This window comes from Mustela lutreola, chromosome 1 (assembly GCF_030435805.1).
Source record: "Mustela lutreola isolate mMusLut2 chromosome 1, mMusLut2.pri, whole genome shotgun sequence".
In the NCBI taxonomy this organism is placed as follows: Eukaryota; Metazoa; Chordata; class Mammalia; order Carnivora; family Mustelidae; genus Mustela; species Mustela lutreola.
Window position 1 is genome coordinate 195,036,798 of NC_081290.1, and position 21,892 is coordinate 195,058,689.

General features: G+C 37.6%; 1 protein-coding gene and 2 pseudogenes across 1 annotated transcript; 1 reads left to right on the plus strand and 2 right to left on the minus strand.

Moving 5' to 3' along the window:
• Positions 1–3,625: 3,625 nt before the first annotated feature.
• Positions 3,626–4,561, minus strand: LOC131820613 (olfactory receptor 143-like; annotated as a pseudogene).
• A 4,267-nt stretch (positions 4,562–8,828) lies between these two features.
• On the minus strand, positions 8,829–17,882 carry LOC131830414 (olfactory receptor 8B3-like). The gene is made up of 3 exons (XM_059172677.1): positions 17,731–17,882; positions 11,784–12,690; positions 8,829–8,951 (listed from the first exon to the last, which is right to left on the minus strand). Exons 1-3 carry the CDS (start codon positions 17,880–17,882, stop codon positions 8,829–8,831), a joined length of 1,182 nt encoding a protein of 393 aa, XP_059028660.1.
• Positions 17,883–18,036: 154 nt separating this feature from the next.
• LOC131830506 (HUWE1-associated protein modifying stress responses 1-like) lies at positions 18,037–18,573 on the plus strand (annotated as a pseudogene).
• Positions 18,574–21,892: the final 3,319 nt, after the last annotated feature.

Consider the following 21,892-nt stretch of genomic DNA (forward strand, 5'->3'; position numbering starts at 1 on the left):
CCTTCAATGGATGAATGGATAAGGAAGATGTGGTCCATATACACTATGGAGTATTATGCCTCCATCAGAAAGGACGAATACCCAACTTTTGTAGCAACATGGATGGGACTGGAAGAGATTATGCTGAGTGAAATAAGTCAAGCAGAGAGAGTCAGTTATTATATGATTTCACTTATTTGTGGAGCATAACAAAAAGCATGGAGGACATGGGGAGTTAGAGAGAAGGGGGTTGGGGGAAATTGGAAGGGGAGGTGAATCATGAGAAACTATGGACTCTGAAAAACAATCTGAGGGGTTTGAAGTGGCGGGGGTGTGGGAGGTCGAGGTACCAGGTGGTGGGTATTATAGAGGGCACGGATTGCATGGAGCACTGGGTGTGGTGAAAAAATAATGATACTGTTATGCTGAAAATAAACAAATGAAAAAAATATAATATCTTAATACTTTCAAATGTCTAACCAATAGCTCAATTTCCCACATTGCTGGCAAGGATTTTAACACAGATTTGCATTAAAAATGTATGATACAGGGGTGCCTGGGTGGCTCAGTGGTTTAAGCCTCTGCCTTCGGCTCAGGTCATGATCTCAGGGTCCTGGGATCGAGCCCCACATCGGGCTCTCTGCTCAGCGGGGAGCCTGCTTCCCCCTCTCTCTCTGCCTGCCTCTCTGCCTACTTGTGATCTCTCTCTGTCTATCAAATAAATAAATAAAAATCTTTTTAAAAAATGTATGATACAATCAGAAAAGACAATTATTATATGATCTCTATGATATGATGAATTTGAAAGACAGGGCAGGGGGTTATGTGGGGTAGGGAGGGAAAAATGAAACAAGATGGGACCGGGGAGGGAGACAAGCCATAAGAGACTCTTAATCTCAAGAAACAAACTGAGGTTTGTTGGGGCATTGGGGGGAGGAATAGGGTGGCTGGGCTATGAACATTGGGGAGCGTATGTGCTATGGCGAGCGCTGTGAATTGTGTAAGACTTATGATTCACAGACTTGTACCCCTGAAGCCAAATAATACATAATATGTTAATTTAAAAAAATGTAAGATACAGCTGTGTGATAGAGTAAGTAGATATAGTTGCTTCATTCTGAAAAACTTGCCTTGCAATATCCTTTTATCAATTAAAAGTAGTGATGGATGATATAGACAGTTTATTCTCTGTGTAACACACAAAATAAAATTTTGTAGAGCTCTGTTTACCATTGTATTAATTATAAAGAACTCTTTTTCATTGCTTTTTTCCAACTGAGAGCGTAATATCTAACAAGCTTGTTAAAGTGTACATAATATTCTGAAAAGTGTGACATTTCCCAAACTTTGCAGCCTTACTATTCCAAGAAATGATCACCTATAGATAGATAGATAGATGATAGATTGATTTTAAAGTAGGGGTAGCAGAGTGAGTTACCAAGAGATGTTTCCTCACAATATATATATATATTGTGAGGAAACATTTTCCTCACTATGTAGCATGTTAAATGGATTATTAAAAGTGAGCTTATTCCTGGAATGCAAGGGTAGCTCAACATATGAAACTGATCGAAGTAACATACCACATCTTATTTCATTTTTCCCTCCCTACCCCCCATGACCCCCTACCCTGCCTTTCAATTTCCTCATATCAGAGAGATCATATAATACCCAAGTGGGGTAAGCAGGGTAAGTTACCAAGAGATGTTTACTCATGTCTTGGTAACTTACCTTGCCTACCCCTACTTTAAAATCAAACTTTTCCAGGGACAGGTTCATTTTTCTAGTTGGGCATCAAAGCCTGTAGATAATGTCTTTTGGACAGGCATCTTGGCTGAAGATATTATTTCCAGGAAATTACCATTTTCACACTTGTTCTGGTAAAACTCTCCAGAAGTTCTCTTATTCATTCACAATTCTCCTTTCATCTCTTCCATTTCTTTGTGAGATGAACATGAATTAAAATATCGGGCTCTGCATCATTGCCTGGGTGATCTTGAGCAAGTTCCATACTTATTTCCTCCTCCAACGAACAGGTTAAAGAGACTTATCTTTTAATATAATTTGTAAAGAATGTGACATATGTATGCGTTACAGATTTGATATGACCAAAGGGAGGAGTCAAATTATATAGTGAAAGAATAAACCCCAACAGGACAAGGTTTTTGCCATATATTTTTGTTCATCTTTTGAAAGCAGGTACAGGTCTTCCTTTGCAAAAGGGAATCCCTGTTAACACAGGCAAACAAAGAATCTTGACATTGCTCATGACACTCTATTCTGTAGTCAAGAATATTATTGTGTGATTTTTTAATCACAATCACAATCCATGGGTACATAGACAAGTGGTAGCAATTTTAATTCTACTTATGACAAAATATCAGTTCACCACTACTGAGTGGTATTCATTATTAGTGGGGATTGAAAAAGGTGAGCGGAATAGTGTGGCTCATTCATTCCCAAGCATTCTCAAGAATAAAAGAAAGAAGCTAGGTTTAACAGAGTATTCACTTCTTTTACCTATATGGAACTAAAAATCAAGAACAAGAACCATTATTGAAAGAACCCTAAAATTTTCGGCAGTTTTTTTTTACCACTATACTGTGTCCACAATTTTTGTCATACCTTCTCTGTTTTAATGCAATTATAAGTAATAAAACCCTCAAAAGAGGAAAGTGCACTGCGTAATTGTTTCAGAGAAAGCAGAAAAAAGAAAGAAAGAAAGAAGAAAGAAATAGAAAGAAAGAAAGAAAGAAAGAAAGAAAGAAAGAAAGAAAGAAAGAAAGAAAGGAACTGGTAAGGCAGCATGCTACTTGATGGCTTACCTTGGATGGAAGAGACAAGAAAAAAAATAATAGGTAGTATTATCCTTAGATAGGGGAGGTTATGCTAATGTCTTCAATTCATATGTGGAATAAAGATCAGTTTGGATTCACCTTGGAATGGAGGATGACCCTCATGTCCAACAATAGGTCCACATGTTAAACCAAGTAAGAAGAGAAGAACTGTGGAAAGAACCAAGATGCCCTTCAATGGATGAATGGATAAGGAAGATGTGGTCCATATACTCTATGGAGTATTATGCCTCCATCAGAAAGGATGAATACTCAACTTTTGTAGCAACATGGACGGGACTGGAAGAGATTATGCTGAGTGAAATAAGTCAAGCAGAGAGAGTCAATTATCATATGGTTTCATTTATTTGTGGAGCATAACAAATAACATGGAGGACAAGGGGAGTTAGAGAGGAGAAGGGAGTTGGGGGAAAAGGGAAGGGGAGGTGAACCATGAGAGACTATGGACTCTGAAAAACAATCTGAGGGTTTTGAAGGGGCGGGGGGTGGGAGGTTGGGGAACCAGGTGGTGGGTATTATAGAGGGCATGGATTGCATGGAGCACTGGGTGTGGTGAAAGATAATGAATACTGTTATGCTGAAAATAAATAAAAAATAAATTTAAAAAAATAAATAAAATGTGCTGAAAATAAATAAAAAATAAATAAAATGTGCTGAAAATAAATAAAAAATAAATCCTGCTAGAAAGACTTTGGAAAGGTAAGGAAAAGGAAAAAGAATAGGAAGAAGAGGATAAGGAAAAGCAGAAAGTGGAGAAAAAGACATAACAAAGGAGAGATAGATGGTTCTTCTCAGTTTGAAAATCTCTTCAGGGTTTTCCTCAGAGCAAGTTTGATATCTTCGTTCCTGAGACTATAAATGAAAAGGTTGAGCATAGGCAACACATTTGTGTAAAACACTGAGAAAAGTTTCCCTTGGCCCACAGACCCAGTGGAAGGTGGTTTGACGCTAAGTGAGCAACCCAAATCCATAGAACAGACCAACAGTTACTAGGTGGGAGCCACAGGCACTAAAGGCTTTGGACAAACTCTGAGATGCAGAGATGTGAATGATATTGGAAAGAATCAAAATATAAGAAATACAATAATGAGGCTAGATATAATGACAACTGTGCCCACAATAACAGAAATCACAAGCTCACTGGCATAGGTGTTGCTGCAGGAGAGCTGGAGGAGAGGGAAGATTTCACACATGTAATGGTTGATGATATTGGAATCACAAAAGATCAGCCTAAACATGCATCTCCCGTGGACCATGGCACCAGCAAACCCCATCACATATGAACCAGATATCAGCAGAGAACAGACCTGAGAAGACATGGTAACTGTGTACAGCAGGAGTTTACAGAGGGTCACATAGCGATCATAGGCCATGGCTGTCAACACTTAGCACTCAGAGTTGACAAAAAAGCAGAAGAAAAATAGCTGAGTCACGCATTCTGTAAAGGAGATGATGTTCTTCTCTGAAATAAAACTTATCAGCATTTTGGGGGTGAAGACAAATGAATAACAGAGATCAATAAAGGACAGATTGAAGAAGAAAAAGTACATGGGGGTGTGAAGGTGAGAATTCAGGTAAATTAAATTAATTAAGCTCAAATTGTCTACCACAGTAACCACATAGGTCACCAAAAACAGAAAAAATAGAGGTAGCTGGAGTTCAGGTTGGTCTGTTAATCCCATAAGGATAAACTCAGTTACAGAGGAGTCATTCTCCACAGCCATTCACTTCACAGGTATGATTTGCAGGAACAGAGGTAGAAGGTAGCATTAACAATGGACCCTCACTCTTTGTCTCCAGAGGAAGAGACTGATCTGCTGGTTTACAAGCACAGGGTTGTCATGCAAGGAATCCAAGGAACAAGACTTCTGATTATTCCTAATGATTCCTCATTTTCTCTTTTACTCCCACTCATGCAGTTTGTGCAGAAAGAATACTGATCTCAAGACCTCCAATGTCTCTGCATGTCATTTCCTCCCTTCTCCCCAGTTTCCATTCAGGATTACGGGTGACAAGAATAATAAATTAATAAATTGGTAGTGTTACCCTCATTTTCCTTTTCCTGGAGGCCTCACTCTGCTAGACCTTAAAGCCACTTCTGCTCTACAGTTCTGGGGTGTCAAAGTTTCTGTCAAGAGAGGAGACAGTATACATCAGCACAGCCCTCATGCTAAAAGAGGTATTCTGGAGAACAGGCCATGATCTGTACTTGAGAATTTGCCCAGAAGTCCTCTTCACTTGAAAGGAGGAAAACAACCTTATATAAGCTCCAAAACAATCAGGTAACTGCAATGGGAATCTATTCCATGACCTGTAGTTCTAAGAAAATTGATTTGTAGCACAGAAAATTATTCTCTCCCTCATTGTTTCCTTCCAAGTTAAATGAGTCCACTGAGGGTAGAAATTATTGAACCCATATTCATATCCTGTGTTACAGGCCCAACACTGGATCCTTTGAGACTCAATGTTTTGCTCAGTTTATAATTTCACAATAGGAATTCCTAATCCCCAGTGCAGAGGAATGAGTGCCTCCCTTAGTCACTTCCTTCTTCACCCCCTGGAGTCTATGCACAGTTCTTTTTTTTTTTTTTTTTTTTTTCTAAAGATTTTATTTATTTGACAGACAGAGATCACAATTAGGCAGAGAGGCAGGCAGAGAGAGAGGAGGAAGCAGGCTCCCTGCAGAGCGGAGAGCCCGATGTGGGGCTCGATCCCAGGACACAGGGATCATGACCTAAGCCAAAGGCAGGGGCTTTAACCCACTGAGCCACCCAGGCGCCCCCTATGCACAGTTCTAAGAGGAAAGTCTGGGGCACAGTCACTTGCCATTTCTAGCACTTACCTGAAGTCTCTGGGATTGTGTTAGTAAAACAGTAAATCATAACTTTAGCATTGTCCATGCTTGTGGATTTCACATCTATAAAGGGATGTTTTAGCAAAGTGGTTAGAGAGTGGGAGTGTTACAGATGCCTGGGTGGCTCAATTGGTTAAGCAACTGCCTACAACTCGGGCCATGATCCTGGAGTCTTAGGATGAGTCCCACGTCAGGCTCCCTGCTCAACAGGGAGTCTGCCTCTCCCTCTGACCTTTCCCCTTCTCATACTCTCTCTCACTCTCTCTCAAATAAATAAATAAAATCTTAAAAAAATAAAGAAGAGTGGGAGTGTTGGAGCTGAGCTTGATGGGTGATGGGTATTAAGGAGGGCACTTTGATATGATGAGCTCAGAGTGTTGTATGCACGTGATGAATCACTGAATTCTACTCCTGAAATCAATAAAGTTTAAATAAAAATTTGAAAATAAAAAATAAATAAATAAATAAATAAATAAAAACTTAAAAAGAAAGAGAGAGAGGGTGGGCCCTCAAGTCAAATCTGGACTTGAAAATCCTTAATTGTGAGACTGAAGACAGTGATATAACTTCTCTGGCCCTTGTATGTATATTTTCATATCTATCTAATACCAATGTACAGATACAAAATGAGTTTTAAAGGAGAAATTTCATAGGGTTGTTGTGGGGATTAAAGGAGTTAAATCATATAAAGTACTGGAAACATGCCCGACACATAAAAAGAGCCTAAGTGTTGGTATCCCTCCCCTATTTCCAATCTATATTCATTATATCAAGATTTTTCAACCTTGGCACTATTGACATTTTGGACTAGATAACTCTTTTTTGGGGGGCGGGGGACTAGATAATTCTTCATTGTGAAGCTGTCCTGTGTATCCTAAGAAGAAAGCATCCCTGGCCTCTACCCATTAGATTCAAGTAGTATCCACCACCACCACGTGTGACAATCAAAATGTTCTCCAGAAACTGGCATATATCCCTTAGGTGGTAAAATCACTCATTTTGAGAAATGCAGATCCGTATATAGATCCATAGCTACATGTAGGTGGACTTCCATAAATGCCTCTCAAAAAGGTCTATCTTATGTGCCTCAGGCTCAAAGTGTTCAAAACTAAAGTCAGCACATTTTTTGCATCATCCAGGGAACTAATCTACAAACTAATCTTAACGCAACTTCCTCTCACTGGTCATCTTCATCCAGTCTCCAATTCCCAGAGAATCCAACTCCTTGAAATATTTGGCTTTCCTTCTTACACAGCTTCTATATTCTCTCTTCATCTCTAATTTAGATTACTCTAATAGTTTCTAACCAGTACTCCTACTAAAATGAGAATTTGTAACTTTTTCTACCCTGTACCATCACTGTACAAACATGTACACTCTCTTCTTGCTCTCTATTCCTAATTCCTACTGTTACATCGTTGTAATAGTGAAGTAGGTGAGTTAATGCCGCTTTTAATCCCTTTTTTGTCATGTTGGTGAGTTTCGAGAAGAAACAGAGACAAGTTGCTTATCTTAGTCTTCCATCTTTAACCAGAGTCCTCCACTGCAATTCTAGGATGAAACCTAGAAGCATACTAAGTCCAGAGGAACCTGGAGTCTGGAATGTAATATTCTAGGTCCTGAGAGTCTTATTCTACCCAAAGTAGATGGTGCATGAGGGCTAACACTCCATAAATAGACTTTCTTTAGAGATTTTCCTGACTCACTACATTTAATGAACAATTTTTGAGCATCTAGACTATAAGACAGAGTGAACACACACAAAATTAGGTACAGGTCTTGACCCAATGATTTCTCAATATAGCCAAGGAAACTGAGATTTGTACCACTCTTAGCTATTGTTAGCTGGTCACTGTGCTAGATTCTCTATTCACCTTCCCTTATGTCCTCCTCATGCCCACCCTCTAAATCAGACAGGAAGGGGTTCATTGACTGCTCCATGGTCAAGACAGCAAGTGCCAGAGCAACATTTATATTTAAGTGTCTATGAACCCAGAACTGATTTCTTTTACCATTACACTATGCAGAATTGTGTGGTATACGTGAAATATTTTGTAGAAGGTGCATTAGGAATCCTTCAAATTAAGTGACAGAAATTCAAGCTGGATCTGTCTAGATAAACCAGCCTATACCACAAAAGTGTGTAAAGCTGCTAAGCTGAGGATGTACACGGTTCCTTGTATAGCTGTATAGGACTAAGTTATTCATGTTCATGTCTCTCTTCCCACTTTTTGTTCTTCTTGGTTCTATTCAGTTTTTTTTTTTTTTAATTTCTTTTCAGTGTAACAGTATTCATTGTTTTTGCACCACACCCAGTGCTCCATGCAATATGTGCCCTCCCTAATACTCACCACCTGGCTCCCCCAACCTCCCAACCCCCACCCCTTCAAAACCCTCAGGTTGTTTTTCAGAGTCCATGGTCTCTCATGGTTCTATTCAGTTTTAATCTCAGATGAGTTCTCCCCATGTAGCAAAAATAGAACCATCAAAATCCCTACATTTAATCTTACCAACTCAGTAACTCTAGGGAGAAAAGAAAAGTTAAAAAAAACAGTTATGGTAGAAAAGAGAAGTTAAATGTCTACTTCTGACTAAATCACTGCTGTCAAGGTTTGGAATGTGCTGATAGGCAAGATAATGTCTCCTAAAGTGAACAAATCAATCCATCAAAATCACATAAAATGTGCTACCTGTAATAGACAAGGTACAGTCAGAAAAACAAATGGTATAATATGTGCTTCTTATGGAGTATATTTAAAACAAAGAATTGGTTTATTCAGATATTGCAAGATGGAAAGACAAAAACATTGAAAAATATAAAGACTATTAAACTACATAAAATAGCTACCACACTCATAACTGGTAGAACACATGGAAAGAGGAAGCATGATCAGATTCTAGAATCTCAGTTTGAATTAGGATTAGTGCTTGGAGGAAAGGAGGGTTTGAAAGTGCTTGGACGTCTGAAGTAGAGGTTCCCCCAGTGCTGGGTCCAACATGGAAGGAGACCAATGAGGAGGCCAATAAGTGCTTGAGCCTCTCAAGGGGCAGAGACCATGCAATGAAGCAAGGGAGGACAGTGCAGCTGCCCAGGGAGTATTGTCCAGCTACTGACTATGCATCTAAGGAGGTGCAGAAAGTTAAACACATTTCCATGTGTTTATTGGCCATTTGTGTGCCTTTCTTTGGGACTTTTGGGCTTTCAAATAATTTGCCCATTTATGAAATGGTCTTTTATTATTGAGGTATCTTTTAATTTTTAACTTGTTATATGTAATGGTTACAACACCTTTATCAGAGACTCAGATACAGGTATGCAAATCTTCTTCAAATCTGTGGCTTGCCTGTGAATTTTTTTGGTAAACTGATGCTCTAATATTAATGAAATTTATTTTGTCTTTGTTTTTTTTTTTTTTTTTTTAGTTTAGTGCTTTCTAGAATATGTCTAAGAAATCTATGTCTACACCAACATACTTTCTTCTGTTTTTTTCTAGAAGATTTATGTTTAAACTTTACATGTATAGACTGATCCATTTAAAATTAATCATTGTATATGGTGTGTGAGGTAGAGATCGATCACTTAATTGTTTTCTCAAGAACAGAATTTCCAGAATCAATTGCTTAAAATATTTTCCTATCCCTATGGATTTACTCTGTTGCCTGGTCAAAAATGAATTGACTGTATAAGTAAGGATCTCTTTCTGAACCTTCTGTGCTGTACCATGACTTATTTATCTATCTTTTAAAAAAACGATCTTTCTTCATTATCAAAGCCTAAATTTAAGTGTTAAAATCAGTTAGTGTAAACCTTCTGTGTCATCTAGAGGTCCCCAAGGAGCAGATGCCAAGAAATAATTAGACCTCCAAGGCATTTATTGTGGCAAATAGCTGTGAAGGATAAAATGGGAGAGAGAGGGAGTCAGTGATAAAGATCTTCAAACTGGGTTCAAACTCTGACACCTAAGAAAGAAGAGAAAGAAGGAAAGACATGGTAGGAAAATCTCAGACTACAGTGCATTTCCAGAATGTCTCTGTTAGGATTAATGGAAGTACCTAAACAAAGAATGCCTATCAGAAGACACCTATGTTACACTGCTATTGGCCAGCCCCTCTATGACCCATCACACTAAGTCATTGGCTGGGGACATCTCAGAGTGAGCATGGACTCTGCCTGAACACAACAGTGAATCCAAAGGAGTATAAGCTATAGACATCAGTCAACAATGCTTCCCACAGCTGGTTCTCTTGAAGAGTTGAGCAGCACCTCCTTATGACTGCCACAGTCCACTCCCACAAACAAATTATACCCCAAAGTTCTTTCTGATTTATTATTGCTATTATATTATATTAATTTTATTAATTAATATATCATTATATATTTATTAATATAATTTATTGATTTAGCAGTAAACATTACTGTTGTTATTCAAACAAGATAATCCAATTCAACAAGTATTTCTTGTCCTCCCAATATATCTGATATTCTAAATATACAAATGAGAAAAACATTGAGAAACAGGCAAATTATAGAAAACAGTATATACTTTAAATCCTTATTATCTTCTTGGTGAGACAAAGTGCTATGGTCAAATGTTGAAATCCTAACCCGCAAACATATCAGGATGTGGGGCCTTTTGAAGGTGCTTAGGTCATGACAATGGAGTTCTCATGAGGGTGATTTGTGCCTTATAAAAACAGCTCCAGGAGGGCGCCTATGTGGCTCAGTGGGTTAAAGCCTCTGCCTTCAGCTCAGGTGATCTCAAGGTCCTGGAATCAAGCCCCGCATGGGGCTGGGGGGGAGGCGGTCTCGGCTCAGCAGGGAGCCTGCTTCCTCCTCTCTCTCTCTGCCTGCCTCTCTGCCTAATTGTGATTTCTGTCTGTCAAATAAATAAAATCTTTAAAAAATAAAAATTAAAAATTAAAATAAAATAAAATAAAAACAGCTCCATATAGATCACTAGTGCCTTCCACTATGTAAGGATATAAGAAGAGGTGTGTGACTTAAAAGAGTACCCACGGTCATTCGTACTGGCATCCTGATCTTGGACTTACAGCCTCCAGAACTGTGAGAAATAAATTTCCATTGTTTATTAGCCACCAACTCTGTAGTATTTTGTTATAACAGTCCAAATGGACTAAGACACAGACAAGTAAGCTCACAAAATGTTGCTAGGAATAGTTTATTATCATTAGTATATACCCTTTTTTCATTATAAACATCATTAAAAAGGTAAAATAATGTCTAACATGTTTCTCCCAATATGCATTATTTTCTTTTAAGTGATAAATAACAGACTACAGTGAGAACTTTAGGCTCTTTTTCAAAATATCTGATATACCAGTCATCCCCTATATTTGGATCCTGAGATACATATGTATGATTTCTATAGTCATACTATGTTAATACTATTTTTGGCAATAAAAGGTGGAGTCATATGTATTCACTTCAGTATTAAATGAACTGGGCTGACTGAGGTTCCCAAATGCAGGTGCTATGTAATACAGATTTTACCATTTTCAAAGGGAACAAGAGAGAACAGAATAATAAAAACAAAGTTAGTAAGAAGATAGAACAAAATTAAAAGAGCAAAAGGATTTGATTATACTTTAAGCTATATACGTAGTTTGTAATGAACACATCTCATAGAAGCCTGTTGCCTATACCAGCGACAATATGGAAAAGAAAAAGAATGTTTCTAAAGTAATTCACACTTCTGGGTTTAGGTGGGCAAGCTGTAATTTCAACTTTCTGGCACTTGGGAATTTTATCATACTTGTCCAGGTTAGGAATAAAAAAGAATCTGTACAACTTGTTCTTTTTATAAAGATGTTATTAGTTATTTAGTAAACTATTATCAGGTACAGGAATATGGAAGCAAAAAATGAGATAACTTAGGGAAATGACATAAGGGAAATGATAAGATGAATCTATTAAAACACAGATAACACAATCTGCAGAAATATAGATAATGATCAAAACCTCTTCCTGAAAAATACTAACTAAAATTTTTAAAAATCAAATTCCTTTACATTATACCTTGTAACTATAGCATGTTTCTTCTCCATATTTTAATCAGGGCATTCTGCAGTGTAACCTTGATATCCTTGTTCCTCAAACTGTAGATCAGAGGATTGAGCATGGGTACCACATTAGTATAGAAAACTGAAGAAATTTTTCCCAGGTCCATAGATTCAGGAGAATATTTAAGATACATGAATGCTGCTGACCCAAAAAAAAGAGAAAGAGCAATGATGTGAGAGCTGCAGGTACTGAAGGCTTTTGATCGTCCTTGAGCAGATCTGATATGAAGAATGCTAGTGAGGATAAAGACATAAGAAATCAGGAGGGTAAAACTGGGTACTGTGATATTAATTCCCACAACTATCAGAACTACCACCTCATTGACATAGGTGCTGGTGCAAGAGAGTTGGAGAAGAGGAAGAATGTCACACAGGTAATGGTTGATAATATTGACATGGCAGAAGGTCAGTCTAAGCATGCAGCCTGTGTGGGCAGAGGCTCCAGCAAATCCCATCATGTATGCTGCAACAGTTAGCAAGCAACAGACCTGATGGGACATGGTGACCCTATACAGCAATGGATGACAGATGGCCACATAGCGGTCATAGGCCATTGACGTCAACATGTAGCATTCCGAGATGACAAAAAAGAGAAAGAAAAACAGCTGTGTCATGCACCCGACATAAGAGATGATGTTCTCCCTTGATACAAAGTTCTTCAGCATCTTGGGAGTAAAAACAGAAGAGTAACAGAGATCAATGAAGGATAGGTTGAAGAGGAAGTAGTACATGGGGGTGTGGAGGTGAGAGTCGAAACCAATGAGAATGATCAAGCCAAGGTTCCCCACCACGGTGACAATGTAGATCATCAGAAACAGGAAAAAGAGGGGTTGCTGGAGCTCTGGGCGGTCTGTTAATCCAGCAAGAAGAAATTCAGTCACTGAGGAGTCATTTCTAACCAATATTGTCTTCTTTGGAAATCTGTGAGGACAGAAGAAAGTCCCGTTAATAGAAACCCCAGCTTTCCCCCCGTCCTTACACACTCTTAACTATGAGAAGAAGACTCAGACCAGCAAATAAGTCCTCCTTCACTCCACAGGGTCAGAGTGGACTAGCACATACTCCTTTCAACATTAAAACCACTCTGTCTTGTTTCGTGAGCAGCACGTGACAAACAACTGCTCCCGTCTTTACTAGAAGATACAGGGATGGAGCAGTTGAGGATAAAGGCTACCTGTTGGTGAGCTTTGGTAGAGGAGAGCTATCCCCATCTCTGCTTCCCACTCATCCTACCCTTCACTTCGTAATTCCTACTCATGTTTCCATTACCCTACCACATATGTCAGTTCCCCCGTGATGACTATCAAAAAAGAGAAAAATCGCTAGAGTAGCAACCATCCAGATGTTTTGCTTCCTAGAAGGAAGTGTCTCAGAGGGTTTCCAAATCCTTTACTACAAGAATCCACGAAGTCAATTACTGATAACACTTATTGAAGAGACCTTTGGTAGCCTAAGATTTGCAGTTAACTAGACATTGGGTGCTTCTACACATTCACCTCCTTTGTTCCCTCCTAGCTGGAAAGATAATGAACAAAGCAAAGTAGATGAGTTTCCTTTGCTTTGCAGGAGGGCATGAAACATTTGAATGTTGATTAAATTAGTAACATTTGTGGAAATATATCAATCTGTATACTGACTATAACATGTAAACCTTTCCATATGTATAGTATATTTCAGCAAAAAAATATTTCTAGAAAAAAAACCCAAAACTTTTCTTCCTCCGATGTGCCTATTTTCTGACCATGTCACTTGAAGCTGCTGTAGGTCTCCTGTTACCAAACTGAGAATGATCCCAACACCAGAAGGGTGTGCTGAGAATAATGCAGGCAGTGAGGTCAGAGTTGCATATTTGAGTTTCTTGTTATTAAAAATAAATACTTTTCACCATTTTTCAGCAACAGAGTAAGAGAAAAATAGAAATTTGCATAACCCACTTTCCTTCCATTGTGAGAACTCAGTGCGGAGTCTTTGTGAGTTTCACCTCCACTGTCCTAGAGGAACTGACTTTTATAATATCAAAACTGAGCAGATAGTCACAGGATTTCTTCATTTATAGGCCAAAGAGCAATAGCATAGATCTCCCAGACTGAATGTTCCAGGAGTCAGTCTGAGGAGTAGATCAAACTTCTAGTTGTAAATTTACTAAGAGAGTTTGAAGGGAAACCACATGCTAACATGAGATGTACCATGTCTTAGAGAACAAGGCTTTTGCATAAGGCTTATAATTCTTTTGGACCTCATTAGAAATCTAGGTATAGGTCTCCCCTAAGATCTTCCTATCATGATATATTCTACAGGGAAGAAATTAATGTGTGAGTTTATACCCTAATTGTGACAGTAAATGTTAATTTCCCATCAGGGATTATATATTCCCTAGGTTTTACAAGAAAGGACCCTCTGCTGTCCCTTATAAAGATGCAGATAAATAGAATCTAAAAAATGTCACTAATTATCTTTCTAGGTAACACATTTGTTTTAGCAGAACTTGTGAACTGAACAGTAATGTTTATTTATTATGCTCTTTTTAATATTTTGAGAACCTTCAAATAATCATTGTTTATGCATATTTTATAGGCATATAGTAAAAGGATACTTTTATTGTGTTTGCAGGTAATTGTTTAATGAGAAGTTATTTGATAAACTAAGAATCCGTTATCCCATGAAACTGTTCTGACTCAATGTCTTTGCTTTCAACATTAAAAAGTAAATCTATAAGAAAAATAGGTGTTAGAAGGTTCCCATTTCAAGAAAATATTACCTTGGAATTTCAGCATATATATTAATTTCTACTGGTGCTTGTGAGAAGGCATCTAAATTTTTCTTAAATGAGTATAGATTCACAGGTAATTGTAAAAATAATATATGGATTCCCTTGAACTCCATCCAGATTCCTATCACAGTGACATCTTCAACAACTGTAGTATAAAAGCAAAACTGGGAAACTGAGTTCGGTACAATAACTAGACTTTAGGACTGCAGATGCTATTCAGTTTTCAGTGGTTTTACATGTACTGAGTGTTTCTGGGGTGTGTGTGTGTGTGTGTGTGTGTGTGTGTGACTGTGCATAGATCAATTCAATCTGATCCCTTGTATAGATTCATGTACTGACCATCACAATTAGGATACAGAAGTTCTATTACTTTATTCTACCCCTTTATAGTCACACCAGTCCCCCTCCCCTGCATCTATCTTCCAGCAACCACCAACCTGTTCTCCATCTCTACAGTTGATGCCTTTAGAGAACAAGAAATGAAATCATATAATATGTAACCTCTAAATTTAGCTTTTTTTTTTTTGCTTGGTGAATATTTGTGGTTTTTTAAAATTATTTAAATTCAATTTAGTTAACATATAGTAGTATATTATTAGTTTCAGGGGTAGAATTTAGTGATTCATCAGTTGCATATAACACCCAGTTCTCATTACATCATGTGCCCTCCTTAAGGCCCATCACCTAGTTACCCCATCCCTTCACTCCCCTCCCCTTCAGCAACCTTGTTTGTTTCCTAGAGTTCACTCTCTCTCATGGTTTACCTGCCTCTCTGTTTTCATCTTATTTTATTTTTCCTTCCCATCCCCTATGTTCATCTGTTTTGTTTTTTAAATTCCATATATGAGTGAAATCATATGGTGTTTGTCTTTCTCTGACTAACTTATTTGGCTTAGCTTAATACCCTCTAGTTCCATCCATGTTGTTGCAAATGGAAGATTTCATTCTTTCTGATGGTTGAGTAATATTCCAGTGTATGTGTGTGTATCACATCTTCTTTATCTAGTCATCTGTCGATGGACCCCTGAGTTTAGCCTTTTGCCTAAGTATGATGTCCAAAAAATAAATTCAATATCCATGGCTCTATGTTATGGTAGAGAAAGAACAAATGTCCTTTGAGAAGAATTTCAAGAATAACTCCTCTCAAGGACATAGAGCTTAATTCCTCTCCCTTAGACTTAATGACTTGATTCCGAAGAACTGAGTATGCAAAGGGGGAAAACAGTGTATTTTTCTCCCTGACAGACACCACCTTAAGCAATTCACCAAAGTTAACATCACTAGCGATAAGTCATATTGATATCCAACAGACCATGACAGGCGCCTCACTCTATGTTACTCTTTCAAAATGTACAACCCAATCTAATAATCAAAAAGCAGCGTATAAACCCAAATAAGGGCATTATTCAACTTATCTATCTATACTCTTCAAAATCATTATAGTCATTTTAAAAAGGCAAAGACTGAGAAAATAGAGATCAGGGAAGACTAAGGAGAAATAACAACTAAATGCATTGCAGAATCCTACTAGGATCCAGGAACAGAAAAATTTCATTAGTGAAAAAAATTTCTTACTCTATATTTTTCTCTCTATATATAATCCAGTTGTTAGAATTATTTGACAAGAATTTTAATGCAGTAAACATAAAACTGTTTCAATGAGCAATGACAAATATTCTTAAAACAAATTATAAAATAAAATATTTTAACAAGCAGAAAATTTGAAAAGAACCAAATAGGACTCTTGCTCCTGGGAGGGTGGCGATGGTATATTTTCTTTTATTCTTCCTCTTATCACAACTAAAAACCCTGGACATTATATATATAAAACAAACATAAGACATTTCTTAAAGGTAGAGAGGAAGAGATACACTTGTAACAGAACTGAGGGCTCAGCGTCAGTTCCCTGGATTACTTTTTGCATCCTACATGCCAAATTTGGAGAAGCTGGCAAAAAAAGTTTCAATAAGCACATATATTTTTAAAAATTAAATTGACAAATTGATAAAGACCAGACAAAAGCTACCTCTATCTAGGCAAAAGATCAGGATAGGGACAACCTAAAAAATTAAAATAATAATTAAAAAAAAAAACTGGCTCCACTTACACTCATGGTAGCAAAGACAGAGTGGGAACCAGTCTACCCTCATGAGTTTATGTTAAACTTTATCAACAAAACACACACACACACACATGTGCGTGCATGCACGAAAGTCGTCAGAGGAGGCCTAGTGGAAAGTCAGGACTTCTAATTACCCAGCATCAGTGAGACCACCCTCACCACAGCATCAGTGAAGAATATGTGGGGAGCCAGAATTCCCATTTCCATTCAGTAGTATTGAAGGGTTTCCTCCTTTGAATGTCAACAAAGGCTGAGAGGGGAACATAAATTTCTAATTCAACCTGCAGTAATAAATTAATCCCTCCCTTCTCCCACTGGGGCAGTGTTAGGGGAAAACAAAACAAAATGAAACAAAACAAAAAACCACAGACTAAAAGGAAGATTAAAATAAGACCCAGAGTCTCATAATATAATATGAAAATGGGCAGGTTTCAATCAAAAGTCATTTGTCATACCAAGAACCAAGAAGACTATATATTAAATGAAAAAAGACAATTACAGATGCCAACATTGAGAGGTCAGAGATGTTAGATTTACCTGAAAGTCATGATAAAGATGTTTCAATAAACATTATGAACAAACTTGAAACAAATTAAAAAATGCAAAGTCTCAGCTAAGAAACAGAAAATGTCAGTGAAGAAATAAGAGAAACAAAGAAGAACAAAAGGGAAATTTTAGCTCCAATTAGTAACTTTGTGAATGGACTCAACAACAAAATGGACCAGAATCAATGAATTAGAAGGTAGAACAAGAAAGATTACACAATCTGAAGAGCAAACAAAAAAGTAACTGGGAAAAAAACTGAAGAGAATCTAAGAGGCCTATAGCACTATAACAACAACAACAAAAAAATCCAATATTCATGTCACCACAGTCCTGGAAAGAGAAGAGAAACTGCACTAAAAGAGTGTTTAATTTGCGGGAAGTTTCAAAATTTCCCACATTTGGCAAAAGACTCAAATGTACAGATTCAAACAGGATTACACCCAAAGAAATCCACACCAAAACACAAAATAGTCAAATTTCTAAAAATCAAAGACAAAAAAATGTAATAAAAAAGAAACAATACCTTGAGTCTTTCAGGTGGGCCTGGTGGTCAGGAGCACGATGGCGGGTGTGATAGATGGCTCTGCTGGGGAGGTGAGGGTGGTGAAGGTCCATAGGTCCAAGGTGACCTTTAGCAGGGCCCATGAGGTGGGGAAGCCCCGGGGTGGGGATCATCCCCAGCAATGTGGGGCTGCAGTGTACTGGAGGCCTGGGTGGCTACAGGGAGTCATGACAAGGCTGCTCAATGATAGCACTCCCGTGCAGGGGGTCCCACATGAGGAGCATATGGTCACAGCTGTATTGTGTAAGCCGCCAAAGGTCACAGGGGATGGAGGAGCACAAGAAGGAAGGGGAGGCCCTGAACCAGGAGCAGAAGCCCAAGCACTGGTTCTCCAAGTAGGAGCCAAAATTCAGGAGGAGGTGGCAGCCACCACACTGCCAGAGCACAAGCAGCAGAAGCTGTAACACATCTTCAGAAACTCAGTCACCACCATCGCCCAGCTCTACAAAGACTGAATGTGCCAGCAGCCAGGACTTTCTCTCTGGGTCCCCTTCCAACACAGCCACTGCCATCATCAGTCTCTACAAAGAAGCATGGAGACCCATCAGTGAAATTTTGACATTGGAATTCAAATTGGCTCTCAGCTACGCAATAGGGATGCAATGGCTTGGGTTAAAAATCTCGGAACTATTGGTAGAGATTTCAGCAACTTCCTGTGTGGAAGAATTCCTCCACCACAAAACTCTAGAGCCCCACCACCACCCAAGACTGACTACAGTGTCCCCTAACGTAGCTACTTCAACAGAAACTATCTCATCAGTACAGACTGATTACCCTTCTGGAAGCCATAGTTCTGAGTTGTAAAAACTTTTTCAATACATTTCTGTGGAAAAGTGGTGAAGAGTGTCCCTGTGGACCCAATTTCACATTTAGGTTAAGGTCCAGGTAGACACTGTTTGGTTTTTGTCCATTATACTAATTATGTGTTCAGGACTTCCCACAAAGGGGATAGAAATAGACAAGAAATTCCCAAAGATACTTGCTTAGGTGTTTGGATAAACTACAGTGTTACTATAAACACAGAGAACTCAGGAAGAGTTACAAAGAGTTACAAATACAAATTGTAAACCTATACATTCAGTTTTGAATATGGTGGACTTGAGTTGCCAACCAGACATCCAAGTAGAAGTATACAGCCTAATGAAGGCTAACTAAAGTTCAAGATAAAAGACCAGGATATGAAAAAAAAAAAAAAAAGATTTGGAGAATTATTTCTGTAAAGGTTAAAGCCATGACATTATGTGAACTTAATCAGAGAGAGGGTAAAGAGAAAAAGAGCAGAGGTCAAGAAAAATATTTGGGAAATCCCTCATTTGGGTTTTATGCTTGGGATAATTTAAAACCCAACCATTACTAAAATGGGTTCCAAATATTATATTCAGACTCCTCAAAATTACAAGGGAACTAAACATTCCTCAGGACAAATTTGAAATATATCCCACAAGATAGACATTCCTTGGGCTGCAGCAATGATGGGAACTTGGAGATTCATTAAAACATGTGTTTTCTATGGAAATGTTAAGAACTCTTATTCAGGTGATGTAAGAACAAGAAACACTCCTTCTAAGTTCATGTTATATCAAATCACATTACAAGAAGAGTTTTATGCTAAGGTTCTAACCTAGAGTTGAAAGTCATTCTTTCACCTTTAATATAACCAGTGTTAATATGTGCAAATACAGAATAAGAGTAGAGAGACTCTGAGTTTATCCTTACATTGCAAAACTATTTCATTCATTTCCTTTGTTCCATATACATAAATGTCACCTTAGCCTAATTTAATTATAATAAAGTATATCAAATAATCACCCTTTCCATGAGATATACCAAACCATCTCTTGACTCCTTTATAAGCAACTCAAGCCCTGTATGTTCTAATTTGTCAAATTCAGTGGTAATTTCAGCCTTATAGTGCATTATCATAAAGATGCAGAAAAGGAAAACTTATTTGTAACTGAATAGATTCTTAATTTGCAGGATTATGTCACACTGAACTAACCTGCTATAACATCCAGAAACATTAGTTAATGTATTTTTTAATGTAAATACCAGAGGTGGTAAAAAGAAAATTAAATCTGCAAGTTCCAAGAGGGAAAGGGGGAAACAGATTCTAATTCAGTAAATCTGGAGTGGGGTACTTGGTTTTGAATCTCGATAACCTCCCAGCTAATGCAGAAGCTGCTGTTCAGTTGACCAAATTTTGAGGAGAAAAACCTTAGGACATTATTCAGTGTTTAGAATGTGGCAGGTGTCTGCAACTACCACAGTTTTTTCACAGGTGAATGCCCGTTTTAGTATAGATAGAGCAACATGTTCTGGGTCTCAATAAAGGTGCATGGGTTTCAGAAAAGGGGGAAAAAAAGAAAAAATTCAAACTTACTCTAACAAAAGAAAAGGCGATGAAGAAGGTGTAAGAGATTTGGGGGAAGGGGTCAGTTAAATGCCAAATGATCTGAGCAGATACTCCCTAGACAGACCCTGGCAGTCCAGAATGAAAGCAAGTGAATAACTACTACATCTATGTGAAAAGAATAAATACCAAACATGATTTTTCATTAAAAATTCAAAAGGCCAGGAACAGTATGAAAACATAAATTTTTTTTAATATTGTAATTTTATTTTATATTTTTTAGTGTTCCAAGATTCATTGTTTATGCACCATACCTAGTGCTCCATGCAATACGTGTCCTCCTTAATAACCGCATAAATTTTTAAATATATAAAACTAACCTAATTGTAAGTTCCTGGTACATATTAGGTAGTAAAATTATGAAAACTGTATTCTTTTTTTTTTTTTAGAGTATATCTAATTTTTTATTTTTTATAAACATATATTTTTATCCCCAGGGGTACAGGTCTGTGAATCACCAGGTTTACACACTTCACTGAAAACTGTATTCTGAAGAGGAGAAATTTCTCTTCTACCCTCTTACGATCTCCAGCTGGTTCTAAGAATGAAACTGACTTAAGGCAGGTTAATGGGGGAAAACATACACATTTTAATTATTTTTACATGTGCATGGAAGCCTTCAAAAAGTGAAGACCAAAAGAAACCTCTTAGAGCCAAGTACTTACAATGCTAAGTTGGACAAAGAGTAGCAAATTATGGAAACATGACAAGGCAAAGGGGCTTTAGCTAGGATAGCTAATTGTGAAGAAGCAACTAGAAAAATAAGGTTCAACAAGGTTTATTTGTACAGACTTCTCAGTCTTGCTTTCCCATCAGTGGTGATAATAATTTTTGCCTCCCAATATAGGGAGACCATATTTCAGATAATGTTTGTAGCTATAACTATTTTATGGGGACAAGCTTTGCTACATCTCCCAAGTTCTTGTGTCATGTTTTTAATATTTTTAGACCTTTTTAAAAGTTTTCTATTTATAGGAAAATTGACAAGATAGTACAGAGTTCTCATATATCCCTCTGTACTCAGTTGGTCCTAATACTAACATTTTATAATCATATGGTACATTCTTTACAATAAATGAACCAGTATTGAGGCATTATTAATTGAAATCCATAATTGATTTAGAAATGGCTTTTATCTAATTGTCTTTCTTTTCAGGATCCCAGATTACACTTATTTGTAATGTCTCTTTAGGTTCCTGTCAGCTTTGATAGTTTCTCACACTTCCCTTGTTTTTGATGACCTTACAGTTTTGAAGAGCACTTCCTAGGTATATTATAGGGTATCCCTCTAATGGAATTTGATGATTTTGTAATGACTACACTGGGGTTATGGGCTTGGGAGAGGCAGGTCACAGAGGTAATGCCATTTTCACCACATTATATCAAGAGTATGTAGTATCCTTATGATTGATGAATATTCACTGTGACCTTGATCACATGGCTGAAGTAGTGTTTATCAGGTTTCTCCACTGTAAAGTCATGCTCTCCATACCCTAACTTCCATACTTTTAGGAAGGAGTTATACTATGAGCAGCCTACACTTAAGGAATAGGACATTATTTATTGAATTATTTATTTTTATCAATTTACCACACTTATGTCATACACTGGGTATAATCCAATACTATTTTATTTACTCAAATTTTCCAGCTCAAATTTTCCAATGGAGCTCTTTCGATTGGCTCCTACACCCCTTTGAAATACCCCCATTGT